This window comes from Mucor mucedo (genome assembly GCF_025094135.1).
Source record: "Mucor mucedo strain NRRL 3635 chromosome Unknown EV154scaffold_70, whole genome shotgun sequence".
Taxonomy (NCBI): domain Eukaryota; kingdom Fungi; phylum Mucoromycota; class Mucoromycetes; order Mucorales; family Mucoraceae; genus Mucor; species Mucor mucedo.
In genome coordinates, this window is record NW_026252354.1 from 30,300 (window position 1) to 51,213 (window position 20,914).

The following is a 20,914-nucleotide window of genomic DNA, read 5'->3' on the forward strand; positions in this document are numbered from 1 at the left end:
TCGTTCAACGATTCTTTCATATTTTATTACACAATTTATCATGCCACTTACTGACATTACTAACAAAGTCTCTAGAAAAAGCAAGGAACTTTCAGATTTCGATCGTGGAGTCATTTGCGGTTTGGCAGAGCATGCCAAATGGACAGGTACCCAAATCAGCAAAGAATTGGGCGTTCCTAGAACAACCGTTGTTACGATTATAAAAAAGTATCGAACTGAAGGGATCACGACTGTCCAACCTCGTCCAGGAAGACCAGCAAAGCTGACAGCAAGAGCTGAGCATCACCTGACGCTTTTAGTTCGAAGGGACTCCTTTGAACCTTTAAGTGTTCATATGCAAAATCTTGCGAAGGCTACCGATCCAATCAGCCTGACGACATTGAGGAATGCACTTCGCAAAAACGGTTTTTATTCTTGCAGACCTTCCAAAAAACCGTTTTTGAGTCTTAGACATAAAAAAACGCGAAGAGAATGGGTCGACGACAAGATGAATTGGACATTAGATGACTGGAAGAAGGTAATCTGGTCCGATGAGTCGCGATTCGCACTCAGGCACAACGACGGTGGTGTGAGAGTTATTAGAAAGAAGGGTGAAAGGTATATGGATAGATTTGTTTTACCAACATTTAAATTTGGTAAGGGATCAGTGATGGTATGGGGATGTTTTTGGGCAGGCGGTTTGGGCCCTTTGGTGACACTAAAAGGGTCTGTCGATCAAGAAAAATATGTCAATTGTTTAAGTCAAAACTTTCTCCCTTGGCTTGAACAATTGACAGAGAAATATGGTCATGACTTTATTTTCCAAGAAGACGGTGCCCCATGCCATACAGGAGGATATACGAGGTGGTGGAAAGAGAAGGCTGGGATTGCAGGCTTTGAGCGATGGCCCGCTCAAAGTCCCGATTTGAATCCGATTGAGAACCTTTGGCGCCTCCTGGGACAAAGGATTGCTAAAAGAAGAGCCCAGCTTCAAAATCTTAATGAATTGGAGGTTGCACTTCATCAGGAATGGAAGTTGTTGGGGGATGAAGTGTGTCATAAGCTTGTAGAAAGTATGCCCGATAGATGCCGGGCAGTAAAAAAAGCTCGTGGCTCAAATACCACTTATTAACGTAAATAAAAAAGTTTCTTTTTACAAAATATATATATATATTGCTATTTTGTCAAGTTTGGTAGAATTTGAGATACCTTTTATTAACAAGTTTTTGGTTTTAAAAAAATGCATGACTAAAGGAACTCAAATTTTTGTGAAAAGTGTCGAATATTTTCGGTGCGGAGTTGTATATCAACGTCGTTTGAACGCGAAAAAATGCAATAATAAAAGCCATGGCGTCTTCACTTAACTTCCCTGGTAAATAACAAACCACACATACTAAACAAAGGCCTCTGCTAACCAAAAAGATTTTATTCAGTTTATTGGGAGTAAAATCAGCAAGAGTTGACCGTAATTGGTTTCTACAAAAGGTTAATTGAGCACAATCCTACCGTCACCAAAAGAATAGCTGTTGGAATTTTGAAGAACGACCCACTTGAGTTAAGGGTAGCTTTTGTATCAAACAAGGCCATAAAAAAGAAGATCGACGTACTTTGCCCCGAACTGAAAAAATCAACCACAATCATCGCAGAGTTCTGGAACAAACACAGTGAGACACTCAAGGAAATAGCTCTTGAAAATTGCGTGGAAGAAAGTATGGTGGAACGTGAGCTAAAAAGAAAAGCCGTGGAAAGTATAAGTAGACCTTCTTCATCAATGACAACTCCGGAACCCACACCTAATAAGCGTTTGAGGAGTAAAAAGATAAAGCAGAAGGAAAGAGCCGATGAGTCTGAGCTGGTGGAGTCAGATCATGTATTTATTGCTGGCTGTGACGTATCAGTAGGAACTATGATCAAACGGGCTGCTCGTAAAATACATGAAAACAACCAGTCTTTGTCTTGCCGAGAACGAAAAATCATGACATCAGGATTATCTTCTATACTGGATTTGTCGGATGATTCATTCGATTCACAACGCTCCCTTTTCACTGATGAACAATGGTACGAACTCCATGCAAGATACGAACCTATGTTTAAAACATCTGTATATGAACTTGATCCTCTTTCCCAAGATTTTTTAAAGATTGTTTGTTGTACTCTTGAACTGACCAACGATTATGACTGTGTCCTGAAATATCTACGAAAAGCACAGGAGCAGTGCAGTCGCGTATTGGGATTACCTTTAAAAATAGCAGAGCATATTTTGGGTATCACTAAACCATATCAGTATCTTTTGACTCAACATCCGACTAAAGGTGTAACTGAATTTGATTATTACTGCACCATATGGTCACCCATCTTTTTGCTACTCTTTCCACCATCCAACCCTGTCCGTGTCAAAGCGGGGGGAGTCAATCGATTCCGCATCTACGATTAATTAGAAAGAACTTTATCACGAGAGTATGTATGTGAAGACATTTAAAATTGATAAATTATGAGGAAATTCATATTAATCGTGAGTGATAGGTGTAATCTTAGCTAATATGTGGTAGTTCAAATCTATCATCCGTACAATAAACAGAAAACCCTTAGGGCCTATATCTCCGTTTTTTCGTAGACATAGGAGATGAAGAACATGACCTTGGTGTTGGAGAATGCGCAATCGATTCATCCAATTCAAAAGCTGCTAAAGACGAAGGGAGGTTGGTGAGGGAAGCCAAAGATGCAGTCGATAAAGCGCTTAAAGTGGTGGATGAAAAAACAAATACAAAAATTATGGACACTTCAGATCTCTGGTTCATCCTATTTAATTTCAATGCTATATATGATTTAGTGATACTTACAAAATATGCTCTGGTATTTTTAAAGGTAATCCCAATACGCGACTGCACTGCTCCTGTGCTTTTCGTAGATATTTCAGGACACAGTCATAATCGTTGGTCAGTTCAAGAGTACAACAAGCAATCTTTAAAAAATCTTGGGAAAGAGGATCAAGTTCATATACAGATGTTTTAAACATAGGTTCGTATCTTGCATGGAGTTCGTACCATTGTTCATCAGTGAAAAGGGAGCGTTGTGAATCGAATGAATCATCCGACAAATCCAGTATAGAAGATAATCCTGATGTCATGATTTTTCGTTCTCGGCAAGACAAAGACTGGTTGTTTTCATGTATTTTACGAGCAGCCCGTTTGATCATAGTTCCTACTGATACGTCACAGCCAGCAATAAATACATGATCTGACTCCACCAGCTCAGACTCATCGGCTCTTTCCTTCTGCTTTATCTTTTTACTCCTCAAACGCTTATTAGGTGTGGGTTCCGGAGTTGTCATTGATGAAGAAGGCCTACTTATACTTTCCACGGCTTTTCTTTTCAGCTCACGTTCCACCATACTTTCTTCCACGCAATTTTCAAGAGCTATTTCCTTGAGTGTCTCACTGTGCTTGTTCCAGAACTCTGCGATGATTGTGGTTGATTTTTTCAGTTCGGGGCAAAGTACGTCGATCTTCTTTTTTATGGCCTTGTTTGATACAAAAGCTACCCTTAACTCAAGTGGGTCGTTCTTCAAAATTCCAACAGCTATTCTTTTGGTGACGGTAGGATTGTGCTCAATCAATCTTTTATAGAAACCAATTACGGTCCACTCTTGCTGATTTTGTTCCCAATAAACTGAGTAAAATCTTTTTGGTTAGCAAAGGCCATTGTTTAGTATGTATGGTTTAATATTTACCTAGATATTTTCGATGTTGGGTTATATGTTATCAATCATAAATACGCGTTTGCTATTTCAAGCATAGTTACGAAATTTAAGGAGATCATCATCATGATATCAAGATAAATCTTCTGACCATCCAGAGAGACATTGGCAAGTTGGCAAAAGTCCGTAATCTCAATTCCAGATTCTGAACCAAGTACCGATAACTCCCTTCAACGGAAAGCACAAAAAAAAAAAAATGAACTAAATCCACACCTCCAATATACCCGTGGTACTTATTATAATCCTAACAAGTGGTGTTACGTCCAAACTACCATATCATTGCTACGGTCCTCCTCCCCCTTTTATTCTTGGACAAATCGCATGCTTTATCCGGAAATGACTATGTGGCAAGACCCGTTGATAAGAATAATCAATTATATGACATGTTTGGGTACAGACCTGTAGAGAGCAAGAGAATTTTATAACAAGCATACAAAAGACAATCACTGAAATGCATCCGATGTTATAAGTTTTTATTTTTATTTCGTCATTCTTCATACTATTTAAATAAAGCTTCTTTGTGCTTTCTTTATCATATCAGTCTGATCTTTCTTAAACTATTATGCTTATATGCATTTTAAACCTCGTCACATCTTGTTTATGCCAAGTAACCTTAGACGAAAGTCTTAATCCATTCCCAAACAAATATTCAGTGTATGGTCAGAAAGTATATGCATTTACAGGATTTACTAGAGATAATAAAAACCAAGGTATCACATAGTATAATTTTTTAAAAAAAGGAACAATTGAAAGTTGAAAAGAGAGAATGAAAGGTACAACAAGCAAGTTCTCTTTTATCTTGTCAAAATGTGACATACGATTGGGCAAAAGGATATGAGCGCTGTTAGAGATATGATGGTAATTTTTAAAGAAAATCAGATTAAAATAGGTATATAAACCACACAAGAAGACTCAACCTTAGATATTTTCATGTTTTGGGATAACTTTGACAATCCAATCTCTAGACGATTATCTTTTGGCTACTAATAACCCAGTTTTTAGAGATCCGACCTTTTTTTTTATAGGTTACACCAGCACTGTTTTGCTCAAAATTTTTAAAATCCAGGTATTTAAACTCTAATCCCCTTTAGTCTCCCTCTCTTTCTTCTTCTTCTTCTTTTACTATTTCAGAAAAATACGAAAGAAAAAAAAAATGATACTGACAGACCAGAAAAAGGGACTTTTAGCTGCGGCTTTTTTGCTTTTCTTGTCTTCCTTTGTATACATGAGTCATCTTTACTCAAGTCATTCGACATCTAAAGTAGCCGACTCAAGCTATTTAAGTAACGAACAAACATTTTTTGACGTATCTAATAACGAAACGATGTATGAACCAGCCTTATGCAATTGCGATGCATCAGCCTCCGCCAACGCAGCAGCAGAAGCAGAAGCAGCCGCGAACGCCGCTGCTGCCGAAGAAGAAAATCGAATTGAAATTCCAGAGACTTTACCTGCAGCACCCAAGGAACTCACCGAGAAAATCAACAAGAATTTACTAGAAGATCGAGTTCTGATTGTGGCGACAGCAAACTATGGCATGCGTAACCACGTCTACAACTGGATAGAGTCGTTAAGACTGACGGGCGAAGAAAAGTTTCTGATTTTCTGCTTTGATCAGAAGCTTCTTGAGCATTTAACTTTGGCTGGTTATGGGGATCGAGCTTCGTTAATCCCTGAAGTATGGTTCCACCAGCAAGTAGAAGCTGATTTTAAAACTTATTTCAGTCAAGAGTACAGAGTGATTACTCATTCCAAGACACTCGTCGTGCAACAGCTGTTATACCTTGATATTAATGTGTTCTTTTCGGACGTGGATATAGTTTGGCTCAGACCCCGTCTTGTGGAATATGTGAACACATTTTTACAAATACGACCAGAAACACATGTCTTATTCCAGCAAGAAGGGCTCAACCAACAGGAAATCAATTCGGGTTTTTACCTTATGCGCCCAACCACCGAGATGAAGCGATTGCTAGCAGAAACCATTCATATCCAAGATACCGTTGAAGGAAAGACGCAACAAGGTTCCATGAATTCTGCTTTGAATAATCTTAATATGGACCTCCGAACAACATCTGTTGTTTTATTGGATGTGTTGCACTTTCCCAACGGATTTGTTTATTATAATCATGATTTGCCCAACAAGCATGGCATAAAGCCGTTTATAGTGCATGCAAACTATCTGGTAAGGCTCATCAATTTTTATTTTTCTTTCCCGTTTATTTAAAGCATTTTCCTTATTAGGTTGGTGAAGAAAAGAAGCAGAAATTAAAGGAAAGTAATTTCTGGTATATTAAAGATTCCTGGCTGAACAAGATGGATGCTAAATTAGAAAGAGAGCTTGCCAAAAAGGGAGCTAAAAAAGCGCAGAAAACAACTATTCCCGAAAAGCAGAAGAAGGCTGCTGCTTAAGAAGAAGACCTTTCCTCCCATACATATCCCCCACTCTCCCCCATTTCTACCCTATACATAACACCTCCACCCTCACTTAATTGCCCTAATCTAATTTGTATAATAGTCCATCGTTTTCAATTGCTTTAATAAATGTGTTTCTCCTACCCACCCCTTTTTTTTTCTTTTAATTTTAAAGTTTACATTTCCAGAAACCTTGCCTATTATCCTATTTGATGTTTATACTCTTTTTTTTTTTCGGATTTCGTTGGTAATGTTTCACCACGCAAGTCCTAATTAGTTTGCACTACTCTTCACAAAATATCTTGGCTTTTTTTTTATCATTGTGTAAAGGTCATTCCCCTGTGCCAGAATATACCATTCTTGTAGCACCAATTGTACTCGAGCAGTTAAAGTTTTTTTTTTTTTACACATGTTGCCATTGAATTCATCTAAATCGATACAATTTGTATGCTCCTTGATATGACAAAGCACATGTGGGCTTTCCCGGTAAGATGTGATCTGTGTAACGTGAACCGGTTCAAACTCCCACAGATTTTTTTTTTCCCTGGATTAACTATCTATGCTTTTTTTTTAATGATACATTATTTGTGTTATTTACAAACAATCGTACATTGATTTCTCAGTACAATGCTACTTACATTCGTTGTTTATATAACCATTCATTGACAATTTGAATTGTATCTCTTACTCGCCAAAAAAGGATCCTTTTTTTTTAAAGATAAGCTTGTTATTCCCGAGAATCTGGCTTGTTTTTTTAAATAACCACTAAGCCTGTTGCTGCTGCCGGTTGCTTCTGCTGATTTCTTCTTATTCTTCTGTCTAGCAACGTCACATGAGACATGAAACATGTTATCATTGCTTTAAATAACATGATAAAAGGCTTGTTCTGCTACGCCCGCCTCTCCTCTCATTGCAAACGAATATAAACAAACCTTGGGAGATACTTTAAGCGTTCTAATATGCCATCATCCGAATGATAAACAGTTAGATAAAAAAAAAAGCAACTAGGACAGATAAAAATGATATCATTTGCAAAAAAAAGTCCCACATGTCATTTTTTTTCCTTATTGGAAACAAAATAACAAAACTTGTTTTTATACCTCATATTCTGTGCGCCTTTCGCGCCCCCCCCCCTCTTTATATTTTCTACCAAAATGCTTATATAAATACAAAAAAAAGAGCAGAATTTATCATTACTGTTTCACCAAAATCATTTTCTATGATCTCATTTATTTTTTGGGCCATTTTTTGTTCTACCGCAGTTTCAAAAAAAGTGATTTTCCATAGTCGGTCTTTTCTCAACGTCTATCGCGATTTAGATGGCAACGCGGAGGGTCTAGATTTTTTGTTTCAATTAAACATTGTTCGTAAAAACTGCAAGGAACACGTATGTATAGGTAAAATAAAAAAGAAAAAGAGACAGAGTTCATTCAATATCAGTCTAAAATAATTGCGTCTAGCCTGTTCCTCTTTTTTTAATTTCACAATAATCTAAAAAAAAAAAAATTTGCTTAGCTTATTATTATAGCCCCATTAACACACGAGAGAGAGAAATGAAAAGAGAAGGAAATCGCTTGGCACGGGATAAAAGAACCTTCCCATTGGTTAGAGTGTAATGAAAGAGAAGGGGGGATAATTCAATACACGCTTTTTTTTAAAGTACTTTTTCAAGGGGAGAAAACAATAGCTTTTCTATTTTACACACACGGGGATGGTGTCATGGAATAAATAATTGCATTAAAAAAAACTCCTGGGGGACCCTTTTCCTTGTACGTAAAATGCAAGCCATGTATAATCTCCCCGTTTAGATATGCTATCTTCATCGAGATAGTCCCTCTCCAGATTGTACATAAGACAGGTGGTGATTTGAGTAACCTTCCACGCTGACAAATCGTTACTTTGGCAATGGTCACTTAGTGATACACGTACACGATCATTAAACTCAAGTGACCTAGAGAGTTGAGATTGTTTCATATCATTTTTTTTTTATGTTTCCCTGTCGCCCGTTGCTATGCAGGAGCAGATAGCTTTTTATTTATTTTCTATATTCTAAAAAAGCGACAGATCCCCCATCAGTCAAAAAAAAAAAAAAAAGTGCAATCAAGATTACACACAACTTATAGAAAACTAGTAAAAGTCGAAAGAGAAAAGGAAAGATGTATCGGTTAAAATAGCATGAAGCTTTTTTTATATACGTCTCCTCCCCAATTCAATTAGTCCAAGATAAAATTCAGATCGGTTCTAATCGTTTGTTACGATTAAAACTCTGAAACAAAGATAAACCCCCCCTCTGCCTTCTCCCTAATTATATATCGTATACTAACAGTGATACTAGACAGATACAATTGATTCCTTTACCTCAAGAAACGCAGATATCGATCAAATTAATCCACTGAAAAAAAAAAATATAAAATAAAATAAAATTGCGTGCGACTCTTTTTTTTTTTTTTTTTTTTTTTTTTTTTTGACAGCCTGCCTATATTGTGTATATGTGCTTAGTTGCATTGTTCCCCAAAAAAAGAAGCTAAATATAGGTAAGATGCCGCCTTTTGTTACTGCAGAAAAAGCAGGTGAATCGGTCTACAAACAAAATATAATATAAAGTTTTACATAATTAAAAAAAAAAAAGGGGGGGGGGATCCAATAACAAGTGCGGGTGGGGGATGTGTCTCCACTTGTCATTTGTTTAGATTAGAGAAAAGGGAGCCTAAGATTGCGCATAAGTGGAAGAGTCCATTTAAGGTTGACATCATAACGAAGGATGAAGCAAAAAGAAATGTTATTGAGGGGAGCAAACCCTTTCACACATCATAGAACCCACCCACCCCTTTTTTTTTGGCCTGATGTATGTAATCGAATGAGAAAAAGACGGTCACACAAGAGCTGCCATTGAAAACGAGAGAGCCATCCCAGATTGCCAACTTTGGGGTCCTGTTAGTGACTCTTTTTCCATGTCTTCTTCTTCTTCCCTTGTTGATAATTCTGCTACTGAGTATGCCCAACGTATTTGGGATCAGGATATCACCGTCTATGATGATTTGGATCGTGTTGTGGAATGGATAGGCAATGGAAAACCATGCAGTCACTCGATTCTTCAATCTTACATGATTCTTTTTGATTTCAAAGACTTGTTTCTTGAACAAGCCTTTCGTAGTCTATGTTCAAGACTTCATTTGAAAGGAGAGACACAACAAATTGATCGTATCTTATCTCAATTCTCTGTACGCTATTTTGAATGTAATCCTCAGTGTATCTTTGGCACCAGTGGTAAGATACTAAAAAAAAAAAAAAAAGGATTTTTTTTCCTCTTTGTTAGTTTGCTAGTTAGCAAACGCAAAAACTCCCCTCTTTTTTTTTAAAATGCCGCAATGAATATTTGACTCTAAACTCTAAATTTTTAATTTTTTTTTTTATTGTAGACGTAGTTCATGCTATTGTTTATTCGCTTTTGCTATTAAATACGGATCTACATGTGGCCCAAGGAGATTACAAGAAAATGTCACGATCTGCTTTTGTAAAGAATACGATGAATGCTATTCATGCTCAATTAGAAACTCCTGCAGCAGAAGTCGACGATCATCGGTCAAGTAGCGGTCTTTCGTTCGGGTCACTTGATTGGATCCCTCTTCAACGTACCTCTAGTAACCAAAGTGCCCTATCAACAAAATCCTCAAATTATGCGGCTTCTATTGATTCCAACACCTCCATACACTCTCGACATTTTCCCAGCTGGACTCTGGGTTCGAAAGCATGGCAGATCGAAGTCAAGAGTTTACTGAAACAAATGTATTCTAGTATTCGTCATAGTCAAATCACCAACCCTTCCTCACCCCCTTCTTCTAACCGAGTGAGTGCGGCTTTCAAGCGTGGTATGGGTACCATTATTTGGAAGGGTGCGCGTGACTCTATCTTGGGTAACGAAGATAATTCAATCTCTTCTATTCAATCAACCAACTCGACTTCCGTCATGCATTACCAGTCAGTTGCCTCGCACCTCCAGAATGCGGATATACCCACCTGTTATATTAGCAACGCTCCTTACTACAAAGAAGGCATGGTTGTACGTAAGCACATGCTAGAACGCACGGGACAAAAGGCCAAACATCGCGATTGGCGTGATTGTTTCATGGTGATTGAACGCAGTCAACTTCGAATGTACAAACTGGACACGAACAGCAGTACGACCAAACGTCATACGATTCGTACGACTATCATGTCGAGATCCAACTCGACATTTTCGGACACAGCTTCACAGATGTCAACTTCAAGCGATGTGATTGTGGGTGGAGGTGATTGGATGTCTAACGCGCAACTGATTGGTTCAGTGGATTTGAAACATACGTTGGCCAATGCATTACCATCTGGTTACAGTCGACAACGACAACATGCGTTTGCACTGCAGCAATCGAATGGGGCGGTATTTTTGTTTCAAGTTGGGTCAGTTGAGCAGGTCCATGAATGGGTTTCGACATGCAATTATTGGGCAGCGCGTGAAAGTAAAGAGCCTTTACGAGGTGGTGTGAGTTCGATGGAATATGGATGGGGAGACTGTTTAGAGAGCGATGTGGTGGAAGTGATTAATGAATGGGAGGCGCCCGCACCGATGATGAGCAGTAGTATGTTGGATGAATCAGGGCAACTTCAAACGTTTATAAAACATGTTCAGGAGCTATCTGTGCAATTAGATGAACATCGTGATATCAAGCCAAAGATGGAGAAACGATTTCTTTCTTGTCCCAAATTGAGCTCTAAAGTGAAATCTAACTGGGAAGCAAAATCGCATTATCTTTTACACGAAATTATAAAATATCAAAATTATTGTGATGCTATCGAAAAGTCACTTGCTCTGCAGACTGAAATTCTCTCTTTACCGTGATATGCCAAGAATAAAAAAAAAAAAAAAAAAAAAAAATTGTAAATCTATATTTAAACATTTGTATATTAAATAAAAAAAACATGCCATCTTTTTTTTTTTTTTTTTTTTTTTCTGTACCATAACATACATGTAAACTCTTCATCTGTTTTTATTTGATAAAGCGCTCCTTATTATTGTTGTCCTCTTTTTTTTTTTTTCTAACTCTTTTCAGCATAGGAGTAATATTACTGGGAATAAAATATAACCATGACTGGGTTTCCCATGGCTACATAAATTAAGTTTTTTTATTTTTTTTTTGTTATTTCTTAACCCCTTCTCCATTCATTTATTCTTTTTATCTTTTTTTTTCTTTCTTTCCTTTCTTTCTTTTTTCATTTAAAAAAAATACGAGCATCATGATACACCATCTAATACTGCTTGTATTTCTTGTAAGCATTTTTTGTAGCACGAAATGTCATGCAGCAGACGAATACATCATCGAATTTCCATCTGAGGCTGAGACCCGTTTGTTTCTTGAAAAGAACAAAGACATGATTTCTAATATTCGACACACCTATCATTCGGATATCTTTACTGGCGCTGCTGTCGAATTTAACAATCAACATTTTGCTCACAATCTCCCATCCCATCTTAACGTTTGGCCTGTCCATCACCGTATTCGACAACAGGCTCCCTTTAAAAATCACCATGACGACAGTAATGATGATAGCAGAACATTTGTACCACAAGACAAGGTAGTGCAGATGTCCTCTTTTTAAAAAAAAAAATACCCTTTTTTGATTTATTTTTTATTCAATATAACGTATTTATAAATAGGACACTATAAAAATTCTGACCCAAGCTAATAATAAGTACCAAAGTTTAAAATCAAATGGTTCTGGTATCAAGATTGGTATTATTGATTCAGGTAGATAAAAAAACTCCTTCACCACGAATGTTTTTTTTTATATATTAACCTTTTCTTTTTTTGTTGTTGTTGTAAGGTGTGGATTACACTTTGGCTGCATTAGGCGGATGTTTTGGCAAAGGCTGTAAAATTGCTTATGGCCATGATTTAGTCGGTAATAATTTCAATGGCTCATTGAGTTCGATTAAATCAAGTAACGACCCGATGGATGATTGTCCTGCCAACTCAAGTAAAAAAATGTGTAACATGAATTTAATGTTTCATCTTTTAACATTTTTTTTTTTTTTTTTTTTTTTTTTTTTTTTTTACGTGTCGCTTTTTATTAGCTTCAGCCACGGGCCATGGAACTTTTGTCACGGGTATTATTGCTGCTGAAGATAAAGAATATGTACGTTTATTATCCCATTGATTCTTTTATCACTCCTAAATTATTAAATATTAACTTTTTTCTTTTACTCCTCCCTCCCTCCCTTCATCACGACTTAACTTTTTAGAACTGGAATGGTGTTGCTCCAGGCGCTACCATTGGTATGTGGAGGTAAACTAAAACAAGACAACACATTTTTTTCATTGTTTTATTTATTTATTTTTTTTCCGGCTAATCCCAAAACAAATTTTTTTTTTTAGAGTGTACGGCTGTAATTTCCCTACTGCACCAAACGACATCATAATCAAAGCAATGGAAATGGCTTATGAGGTAAAGTAAAAAAAAAACTATTTATAAATGTATGAGTCACATGACGTAACCCTAAATAAACACCCACTCCTCCTCCTCTCCTCCCTACTATTTATTCTTTGGGATTGATTAGGCTAAAATGGACGTGATTAGCATCTCACTTGGCGTGAGCGGAGGTTGGGCTCAAGATGTATTATCCGTCGTCGCTGATCGTTTAGTAGCCAAAGGAATCCATGGTAATACAATTTTTTTTTTTTTTAATATAAAAATAATTATACTAATATTTTAAGCAGTGATTACGGCTAGTGGTAACATTGGCACGAGCGGTGTCTTCTTGACTGCTTCCCCTGCAACAGGTAAAGATGTGATTGCTGTTGGATCTACCATGAATGATCATGTACCTGGATATATTCTCAAGTTGTATAACCAATCCAAAAAGGCTATCGAAATTGGTACGTTTATTCTTTCTCTCCTTTTTTTAAAAAAAAAGCAACTATTTAACTTTTTTTTGTGTGTATAAATAGCTTACCGTACCTACACTAGTACACCTTTTGTTCTCAACTTGGGAAACAAGCTTCCGATTGTATCTACGGGTAAAGAATTTAATGCCGAAAACGATGCCTGTCTTCCACTTCACAAACACAAATACAATGGAACGATTGCCTTGATCCATCAAGGTGGCAACTGTACTTCTTTAGAGAAAGTCATGCATGCCCGAAATGCCGGTGCCGTTGCAGCCATCCTTTACTCAAATATTCAAAATGCAACGACTGACGTCGAAATCTTGACAACGGCTGTTCTACCCATTGCCTTTATTAACAATGATGATGCCAAGTTCGCCTTTGAAGAGGCTAAACATGCAGAATTCACCAAGGTCTTGGTGGCCCTGAAATCTGCCGAGGTGTACAGGGATAGTGTGGCCAGTTTCTCTACATTGGGTCCTACGAATCAACTGGAGTTGAAACCTGAATTGATGGCAGTCGGTGGTGATATCTTTTCCACTTTACCTCGATACCTGAAATCGTACGGATTTAGATCCGGTACTTCCTTTTCAACACCTTATGTTGCTGGTACAGTGGCTTTGTTGCTTTCAAATACTCAGCCCGATATGAAGCCCGACATGGTCAAGCACCTTTTAATGAATTTTGCTAGTCAAGGTAAAAATAAATTGATTAAATATGCACGAGTGTATGTAATTAAAAAAAAAAAAAAACGTTTTGTGTGGATATTATAGTAAAAGAACCCATCTCCGCTATACATTATGGTGATTCCCCTATTCGGCAAGGAGCTGGTGTTGTTGATGTTTCACAAGCCATTGGTGGTTATGAACGATTCCATGTGTCACCTGCCAAACTCAGTTTCAACGATACTGCTCATTTTATCAAAGAACACGTCTTGACGGTGTATAACCATGATACCGAAAACGAAGTGACCTTTCGTCTCAGTCATTCAGCTTCATTAACAGCCACCGGATATTCCATGAACAACAAGACGGACCTGACACCTACGGAACCTGTGAGTCTCTATGGCGGCGACGAAGACTCTGTTGCCAGTGTCCAATTTTCTCTTACCAAATTGGTGGTACCTGCCGGACAATCAGTTCAGGTCCGTGTCCGTATCCAGCCTCCGACCAGATTTACGTCAGATTCTCATGCCATGTATGGAGGTTACTTACGTATCCATGACGACGAGAAGAATCACGAGGCAGCGGTGCCATATATTGGTATGAAGGGTAATATGCTAGATTTACCCATCCTTGATCGTTCCACGAAGCCTTCCATGGCTGCACCTTACACATTCCCCGCTATTGGATTCACGAACGGTACAGGCACATTAGAGCCACAAGAAACAGGTCATTTCCATATCCGAACAGACCTCGCCTCCAATTTCCAAGGACCTTACGTGCTCGTTCGATTGTTAACGGGTACGTCGATACTGCAAATTCAAGTTTTAAACAAGTATGGTAGTGTGATCGGTGATATGCCTACGGATGGATCACGTACGTTTATGATGCGTAACACCTTGACAACCACAGAATACACCAATGCTTTTTATACATGGAATTGGAACGGTGTGTATGTACCTAAAGATGTGACCTTGTCTGGTACGAATGGTGGGTATGAACCCAAGATGGTGAAGTCGGGTGAATATCGTTTAAAAGTAAGAGGATTACGTGTTTATGGAAAGAAGAAGAGTGATTGGGATGAATGGATCTCACCTAGAATACAACTTAAAATCGATTAATACCCCCCCCCCCCCTCCCCCTTTAACCCTCCTTTATTAATACATAATAAAAATAAAAAATAATGTGTGTGTACTACAGCTGTACGAAATTGACTTTCCGCGGGATCTATTATAAAGATTTTTATTTATATTTATATTTATATCTATTTATAAAGCCCGCTAGTTATTTATTTTTTTGTTTATAAATAGAGAATAAAAAATATAATAAAATAAATTCGTTTTTTTCTTCATCTCATTTTATTTTTCTAAATTTCCAAAATGACTATTTCTTCAGCTCTTCCCGTCAATGAAACCGAGCTTTTAGCGCTTCGTGAACGTTTCGAAAGTTACGGCCAAGGTCATGTTTTCAAGTTTTTCCAAGAACTTGAAGTGGAGGGACAAATTGCACTTTTGAAGCAACTGATGGAGGTGGATGTGGAACGTGTGAATCAAATCTATCGTAAGGCCATTGAAGGAGCTGAAAGTAGTGTTTTAAACCAAGATACCACATTTGAGCCTTTACCCGAGAATGTATTTGAATCCGTATTGGAGAGCTCCCCTCAAAAGATTCGTGAATGGGAAACGATCGGTCTCACTCAAATTGCTCAAGGTAAAGTCGCCGTTATCTTGATGGCGGGTGGTCAAGGCACTCGTCTTGGTTCGTCTGCTCCCAAAGGTTGTTACGATATTAACTTGCCTTCCAAGAAGACCTTGTTTCAATTACAAGCTGAACGTATCTTACGTGTTCAAGAAATCGCTCGTCAATATACCACCGCTGGTCAATTAGACACCTGCGTCATCCCTTGGTACATCATGGTCTCTGGTCCTACGCATGCTCCTACCTTGGATTATTTCAAGAAGAACAACTTTTTCGGCTTAAAGGAAGAGAACGTCATCTTTTTTGAACAAGGTAAATATTTATAATAACGAGGGGGGTTTTGTTTACATGTATCATTGACCCTTTCTTTTTAAGGTGTTCTTCCTTGTTTAACGATGGATGGTAAGATTATTTTAGAGGCAAAGGATAAGGTAAATTTTAAAGAGAATCGCTGCTTTTGAAAAAAAAAAACACCCCCAATGACCTATTTTTAACTCTTCTTCTTTTTAAAAAAAAAGGTGGCCATGGCACCCGATGGTAATGGTGGTATTTATGCTGCAGTACAAAATAAGGGCGTCATTGACTCATTGAAGAAGCGCGGTATTCTTTATTCTCATTGTTATTGTGTTGATAATTGTCTTGCTCGTGTTGCCGATCCCGTCTTTATCGGTTACTCTGTTTCCAAGGGAACCGATTGTGGTGTGAAAGTGGTTAGTAAATCCGCCCCCGAGGAACCAGTTGGTGTTGTTTGTGTGCGTGATGGTAAATACGGTGTTGTTGAATACTCTGAAATTTCACAAGAGGTCTCTGAGAAGCGACAAGAGGATGGATCACTTCAATTGAGAGCCGCCAACATTGCTAACCATTTCTTCTCCACCGAGTTTTTGGAACGTGTGCCTTCCTTTGCTTCTCAATTGGAGTATCACATTGCTAAGAAGAAGATTAAGTTTGTTGATGAACAAGGTGAGACAGTGACACCCAAGTCCAACAGTGGTATGAAATTGGAATGTTTCGTCTTTGATGTCTTTCCTTATGCTCATCACTTTTCCGTATTGGAAGTGGATCGTAAAGACGAATTTTCTCCCCTCAAAAATGCTCCTGGAACAGGTGCTGATTGTCCAGAAACATCCAGACGAGACATCGTGGCACAACACGTGCGTTTTGTTGAGGCCGCGGGGGGTAAGGTCGTACACGACGGTGATTTCGAGTCCCTTCAATTCGAACTTTCTTCTTGGGTCTCTTATGCTGGTGAAGGTCTTGCTGATGTCGTTGCTGGTAAAACTATTCATACTCCTGCTGTCATCGAAACCAAGGCTGATTTGATTCGTTTGGCCATCTAAAAAAAAAAAAAGGCAACATACAAAAAAAAAAAAAAAAAACTACATTGATCAAAAAAAGTTTCATAGACAACTCTCCCCCTTCAAACACAAACACACCCCTTTTTCATCTTTTTCTTTATACCTGTTTTTCTCTTTTTTTTTCTCATCCCAATAAAAAAAAATCCCTCCAACCAACCCCTTTTTTTTATTTATTTATGCTTTCTCCCTAATGTTGTTGTTAGAATTTGGGGTGTGTTCCAGAACACACTCTCCTTAAATATTTACATTCTGACTTTTTTTTTTTAAGCATTCCCAGGTCCCATTAAAAAAACATGTGCACTTTTGTTTCTTTATGTTTTGATTGTCACTCGTAAATAGTTTATTTATTTATATATGTGTGTTCCATACAACAACAAAAAAAAAAAAAAAAAAAAGAAAGGATCGACTTTTTGCAGCACCCTCAAAAAAACTCCGCCTTCCCCCTTTTTTTTTTTTTTTTCAACGCGCTAGAATTTTCAAGATTTGGTTTTGAGCTTCTGGATCTAATTGATCGTAGGCTTGTTCCCATTGGTCTTGCGTAAGTACACCGTGAAACCCTTTTACAACCTATTAAAAAAAAGGTTCATTGTTAAAGCCAAAAAAAAGGTAGACAAGCCTTTAAATTATTCAATCTTTTTTTTTTTTTTTTTTACATGTTGTATTTCCATAGCGAGAGGAGGCGCCGGATTTCTCCAAGTAGCCATAGCGACCAGCAATAATCCCAACTCCTAAAAAAAAAAAAAAAAAAAAATTGATGAGTGATTTTTCTAACCCCCCCCCTTCTTTTTTTTTTCATTTTTTTTTTTTTTTTTTTTTTTTTTTAATTTGGCAGGTTTGGTTGGCTTTACAGAGTGAGCATCCTGTGCGTTTAGATTAATCACGGCACACAGACCTCGGAAAGCGGTCTCTTTTTCATCTCCTTCTCGGACCGATAAAGATTTCTCTAACCAAGGTTTGATAAATTGACTTAAATACGGTGCTACATGCACGGGACTAGCTAAACCCAATCTTCCCAATGCAATCATGGCATTTTCATGAATCGAAGCGGGGACATGACCATGAACAAGTAAAGGTAAGAGGACCTCCATCAGACTAGGAATGTATCGTTGTACCTGTCTCGCATCCCATCGCAATACCATCTCACCCAGTGCCCACAATACGTTATTATATACACTGATTGGAATCATGTACTGTCGGTTATGAAGAATACCAATCATTTCACTGAATATTGTATGCATGTAAGGTTCCAGTAGGTTGAAACTGGCCATAGCAATATCTCCCAGTAACGCAAATGTAGACTGTAACACTTCAGACACGGGATCCTATAATTAAAATAATAAAAAAATATATAAGTCTCTTTCTCTCAAAGGGGGGGATGTTGACATTTTCTTTTTCTTTTTTTTACGTGGATACATTTGCACAGTAAGGCAAGTAAAGGAGGATTTGTTTGTGCAATCAAGGGCTCAATCGCCGACCCTAACCCTTGCACAATCCCCGATAACAAATCCAATGCAGCAATTAAGAAATCTACGTTGGGAGGCATCATTTCTTCAGGATGTTGATCTGCCAACATTTGTTCTTGTAATGTAGACAATACAAGTTTCACACATCTGGATAAAACCGGATCTACATACTGTATAAACCCTTTTCCTAAAGCTGCCGTGATGGTAGACAAACACTAAATATAGAAAGAAAAAAAAAATGTGTTAGTCTTGCCAAAACCGCGTGTATTTTCAATGTCATGTTATCTTTTTTTTTTTTTATATATATTTACTTCTAGTAATGGAAATAAATCTGTGTCCTTATCAGAGAGTTGATTCCATTTAGAAATTAAGGGAGGCATTAATAAACAAATAAATGGAGGTTGGTTCAAGTGTGACTTGACAGCCGCTGCCAAGGTACCCACAGCATCATACAAAAGAAGTCGGTTCTTTCGTCCGTAAATGGAAAAGGCACGATTGGTATGAGTTAAAATCGGATGAATATACGGAATGGTGGTCGTTGCGGCTGTTTCTGTTAGAACAATAAACGCTGTACATGCAGATTCTTGTACTCGACTATCTGAATCTAATAATCTATTTAGTAACCCAAACAGCACGGGTTCAAAAAAAAAAAAACTTGTGGCCTTGTTGTGTTCACGTACTAACCAATTCGAGAACCTACTTACGGCCCAGCAAGCAATCGACCTCACCAAGGGCTATTATATATCAAGGGTTAACGATACAAACCTCCATCTTCCCCCCCCCCCCACACACAGAAACACACTTTTTATTATTATTATTTACCTGTGGGTCGCTCATGGATTTGAGTAGGTAAGGTAACAATTGAGGTAAATGGTCGTACATGACATGAACACCTCCTTCCGCCGCTGCACCAAAAGCCAATATACCACTTTCACGAACAAGCCAAGTATCATGGACCAATGTATGATGTACCAAACGATCCAACAAGATGGTTGCCATGGTGTCTCCAAAGGTCACGGACAACATTTCCAAAGCCGATGCACTACACTGTCTTGGCGAATCTCTTGCATAGAATTCCGCATCCTCTCCATCCTCATAATCCTCTCCTTCAACCACATGTTGGATAGAGGAAGCACTACTGGAGGACGAGGAAGAAGAAGAAGAAGAGCATGAACTGTTATCCTCATCTGAATCGGATTCATCTGACTCGGATTCCTCTTCCAGATCACTTAATTCATCCTCCCTCGTCTTCTTCTTTTTCGAAGCAGCAGTAGGGTGATCCGATTGATGTTGAGTGGTAGAGAAATAACGAGGTCGTATCTCACCTTCTTCTTTATGTTTCGCTACTTGTTTAAGATCAATGAGATCCGATGAGGAATACACCATGTTGTTCAACAATTGAACCACCAAACGAGGTAAATAGGGTTCCAATTGAGGTTTATATTTCGTTTGATGAGCATAGGTGATCCAGAAATCCGTGGCGGTCACTGTCATACCGTCCTCCATGGCGTTCAACATATATTCAATAGCCACCAACAAGTAAGGCTCCATGGCATCGGGGTAAGCTTCTAACAAGAGAGTCATCATGCGACTCAGCTCCTGTCGAGTTGTAGGGTCTCCCATGACCAGTGGATGATAGACGGCGGTTAAAATATGTTGTAAATGTTCGGTGAAGGAAACGCTCTTCAATAAGACGAATTGACTCGTTGCATTGATGGCCTGTGAGCGTAAACGTGGGTCGGGATTCGAATAAAGCGAAAGTAAGTGTGGGATCATCAGGCCAAGTGGTCTGATGCCTTCAATTTCACTATCCAATTCGGGAGCTACGTCTTCACAAATCATGACTAACGTGTCGAGAGAAATCTATTTCCTTGGATTGGGACTTTTGAGTTTATTGTACGCACACATACATAAACGACTTTTTTTATCTGTATATATTTATACCTCGAGCACAAGTGGGGTCTGTGTGTCAGTCAATTTTTCGATCAAGATCATCAAGACCTGAGGCCAATTATGTACTTGACCTCTACCGATGATGGCAGCAATCACGGCAGATACTGTCTTATTAATGGGTGATAGATCGGGTTGAAATAAAAGTTGGATACAGGATTGTTTGACATACTCGAGTACGTTGAGAGGGATCGTATTGAAATGATCCTTGATACTGTTCTTTAATTGTAAACCTGCAATCATGCGTGTATCCATGGCTTCTTCTTTCATTTGAACAAGTATATAGACCAGATATGCATTGTAGTCGGGAAACGTGTGAAAGGATTGTAATCGCTACAAACAATAAAAAAAAAGAAGGTTAACTTTTTTTAAGGAACGGGAAAGAGAGGGGTTTGCAAAACCATATGAATTTTTTACAATATTTATGAGCGATTGCTCCTTGTTGTAGGGATTAGCAGCGTCTCGTAATAAAACAACAAGTTCTCGTAAACCTTGTTGTTGTGGTTGCCATGTACTCATTATGAAAAAAGAAGGTTTTCAAGTAGTTAAAAAAAAAAAAAAAAAAAAAAGAAAAAGAATAATAGCGTTTAGAGAGGGATATTTATAGCTTTTTTTTTTTTACCCGTGATTGTATGATTCCAAAAAAAGGTTTAAAAAAAAAAAAAAAAAAGTGACGTCTGCGACATTTTTTTTTTAATGTTTGCGCACGGTG

The 20,914-nt window shown here is 38.0% G+C and overlaps 8 protein-coding genes across 8 annotated transcripts; 5 read left to right on the forward strand and 3 right to left on the reverse strand.

The window, feature by feature from the left end:
* The first annotated feature begins 1,464 nt into the window (after positions 1-1,464).
* Positions 1,465-2,834, forward strand: EV154DRAFT_553046 (uncharacterized protein). The gene is made up of 2 exons (XM_051605099.1): positions 1,465-2,440; positions 2,503-2,834. Exon 1 carries the CDS (start codon positions 1,691-1,693, stop codon positions 2,411-2,413), a length of 723 nt encoding a protein of 240 aa, XP_051455820.1. The 5' UTR covers positions 1,465-1,690; the 3' UTR covers positions 2,414-2,440; positions 2,503-2,834.
* EV154DRAFT_514591 (uncharacterized protein) lies at positions 2,248-2,834 on the reverse strand. Its single transcript, XM_051602150.1, has 2 exons — positions 2,503-2,834; positions 2,248-2,436 (listed from the first exon to the last, which is right to left on the reverse strand). The coding sequence occupies exon 1, from the start codon at positions 2,775-2,777 to the stop codon at positions 2,565-2,567; it is 213 nt and encodes a 70-aa protein (XP_051455821.1). The 5' UTR covers positions 2,778-2,834; the 3' UTR covers positions 2,248-2,436; positions 2,503-2,564.
* On the reverse strand, positions 2,648-3,647 carry EV154DRAFT_282504 (uncharacterized protein). Its single transcript, XM_051594761.1, has one exon. The coding sequence runs from the start codon at positions 3,368-3,370 to the stop codon at positions 2,816-2,818; it is 555 nt and encodes a 184-aa protein (XP_051455822.1). The 5' UTR covers positions 3,371-3,647; the 3' UTR covers positions 2,648-2,815.
* A 1,413-nt stretch (positions 3,648-5,060) lies between these two features.
* On the forward strand, positions 5,061-6,148 carry EV154DRAFT_423879 (nucleotide-diphospho-sugar transferase-domain-containing protein; the record flags this gene model as incomplete). Its single annotated transcript, XM_051596165.1, has 2 exons — positions 5,061-5,921; positions 5,981-6,148. The coding sequence occupies 2 exons, from the start codon at positions 5,061-5,063 to the stop codon at positions 6,146-6,148; spliced, it is 1,029 nt and encodes a 342-aa protein (XP_051455823.1).
* A 2,870-nt stretch (positions 6,149-9,018) lies between these two features.
* On the forward strand, positions 9,019-11,063 carry EV154DRAFT_553049 (uncharacterized protein). The gene is made up of 2 exons (XM_051605100.1): positions 9,019-9,418; positions 9,571-11,063. Exons 1-2 carry the CDS (start codon positions 9,103-9,105, stop codon positions 11,025-11,027), a joined length of 1,773 nt encoding a protein of 590 aa, XP_051455824.1. The 5' UTR covers positions 9,019-9,102; the 3' UTR covers positions 11,028-11,063.
* A 191-nt stretch (positions 11,064-11,254) lies between these two features.
* EV154DRAFT_514598 (peptidase S8/S53 domain-containing protein) lies at positions 11,255-14,929 on the forward strand. The gene is made up of 10 exons (XM_051602151.1): positions 11,255-11,761; positions 11,844-11,934; positions 12,011-12,163; positions 12,261-12,322; positions 12,429-12,472; positions 12,562-12,631; positions 12,744-12,846; positions 12,904-13,062; positions 13,135-13,767; positions 13,845-14,929. Exons 1-10 carry the CDS (start codon positions 11,423-11,425, stop codon positions 14,852-14,854), a joined length of 2,664 nt encoding a protein of 887 aa, XP_051455825.1. The 5' UTR covers positions 11,255-11,422; the 3' UTR covers positions 14,855-14,929.
* Positions 14,930-15,079: 150 nt separating this feature from the next.
* On the forward strand, positions 15,080-16,894 carry EV154DRAFT_514599 (nucleotide-diphospho-sugar transferase). The gene is made up of 3 exons (XM_051602152.1): positions 15,080-15,743; positions 15,807-15,862; positions 15,950-16,894. The coding sequence occupies exons 1-3, from the start codon at positions 15,113-15,115 to the stop codon at positions 16,769-16,771; spliced, it is 1,509 nt and encodes a 502-aa protein (XP_051455826.1). The 5' UTR covers positions 15,080-15,112; the 3' UTR covers positions 16,772-16,894.
* A 211-nt stretch (positions 16,895-17,105) lies between these two features.
* Positions 17,106-20,761, reverse strand: EV154DRAFT_553052 (armadillo-type protein). Its single transcript, XM_051605101.1, has 8 exons — positions 20,620-20,761; positions 20,197-20,535; positions 19,075-20,115; positions 18,564-18,986; positions 18,195-18,467; positions 17,638-18,111; positions 17,443-17,517; positions 17,106-17,356 (listed from the first exon to the last, which is right to left on the reverse strand). The coding sequence occupies exons 1-8, from the start codon at positions 20,719-20,721 to the stop codon at positions 17,249-17,251; spliced, it is 2,835 nt and encodes a 944-aa protein (XP_051455827.1). The 5' UTR covers positions 20,722-20,761; the 3' UTR covers positions 17,106-17,248.
* Positions 20,762-20,914: the final 153 nt, after the last annotated feature.

Bases quoted from the DNA above. Each gene is read 5' to 3' on its own strand.
- EV154DRAFT_553046 (XM_051605099.1), top strand. From the start codon at position 1,691: ATGGTGGAACGTGAGCTAAAAAGAAAAGCCGTGGAAAGTATAAGTAGA.
- EV154DRAFT_514591 (XM_051602150.1), bottom strand. From the start codon at position 2,777: ATGAACCAGAGATCTGAAGTGTCCATAATTTTTGTATTTGTTTTTTCA.
- EV154DRAFT_282504 (XM_051594761.1), bottom strand. From the start codon at position 3,370: ATGGTGGAACGTGAGCTGAAAAGAAAAGCCGTGGAAAGTATAAGTAGG.
- EV154DRAFT_553049 (XM_051605100.1), top strand. From the start codon at position 9,103: ATGTCTTCTTCTTCTTCCCTTGTTGATAATTCTGCTACTGAGTATGCC. The intron at 9,419-9,570 runs GTAAGATACTAA...TTTTTATTGTAG, and splicing joins GTGTATCTTTGGCACCAGTG to ACGTAGTTCATGCTATTGTT.
- EV154DRAFT_514598 (XM_051602151.1), top strand. From the start codon at position 11,423: ATGATACACCATCTAATACTGCTTGTATTTCTTGTAAGCATTTTTTGT. The intron at 11,935-12,010 runs GTAGATAAAAAA...TGTTGTTGTAAG, and splicing joins GATTGGTATTATTGATTCAG to GTGTGGATTACACTTTGGCT. The intron at 13,768-13,844 runs GTAAAAATAAAT...TGGATATTATAG, and splicing joins AATGAATTTTGCTAGTCAAG to TAAAAGAACCCATCTCCGCT.
- EV154DRAFT_514599 (XM_051602152.1), top strand. From the start codon at position 15,113: ATGACTATTTCTTCAGCTCTTCCCGTCAATGAAACCGAGCTTTTAGCG. The intron at 15,744-15,806 runs GTAAATATTTAT...TTTCTTTTTAAG, and splicing joins CGTCATCTTTTTTGAACAAG to GTGTTCTTCCTTGTTTAACG. The intron at 15,863-15,949 runs GTAAATTTTAAA...TTAAAAAAAAAG, and splicing joins TTTTAGAGGCAAAGGATAAG to GTGGCCATGGCACCCGATGG.
- EV154DRAFT_553052 (XM_051605101.1), bottom strand. From the start codon at position 20,721: ATGAGTACATGGCAACCACAACAACAAGGTTTACGAGAACTTGTTGTT. The intron at 18,468-18,563 runs GTAAATATATAT...TTCTATATTTAG, and splicing joins ATTTATTTCCATTACTAGAA to TGTTTGTCTACCATCACGGC. The intron at 18,112-18,194 runs GTAAAAAAAAGA...TTTTAATTATAG, and splicing joins TACTGTGCAAATGTATCCAC to GATCCCGTGTCTGAAGTGTT.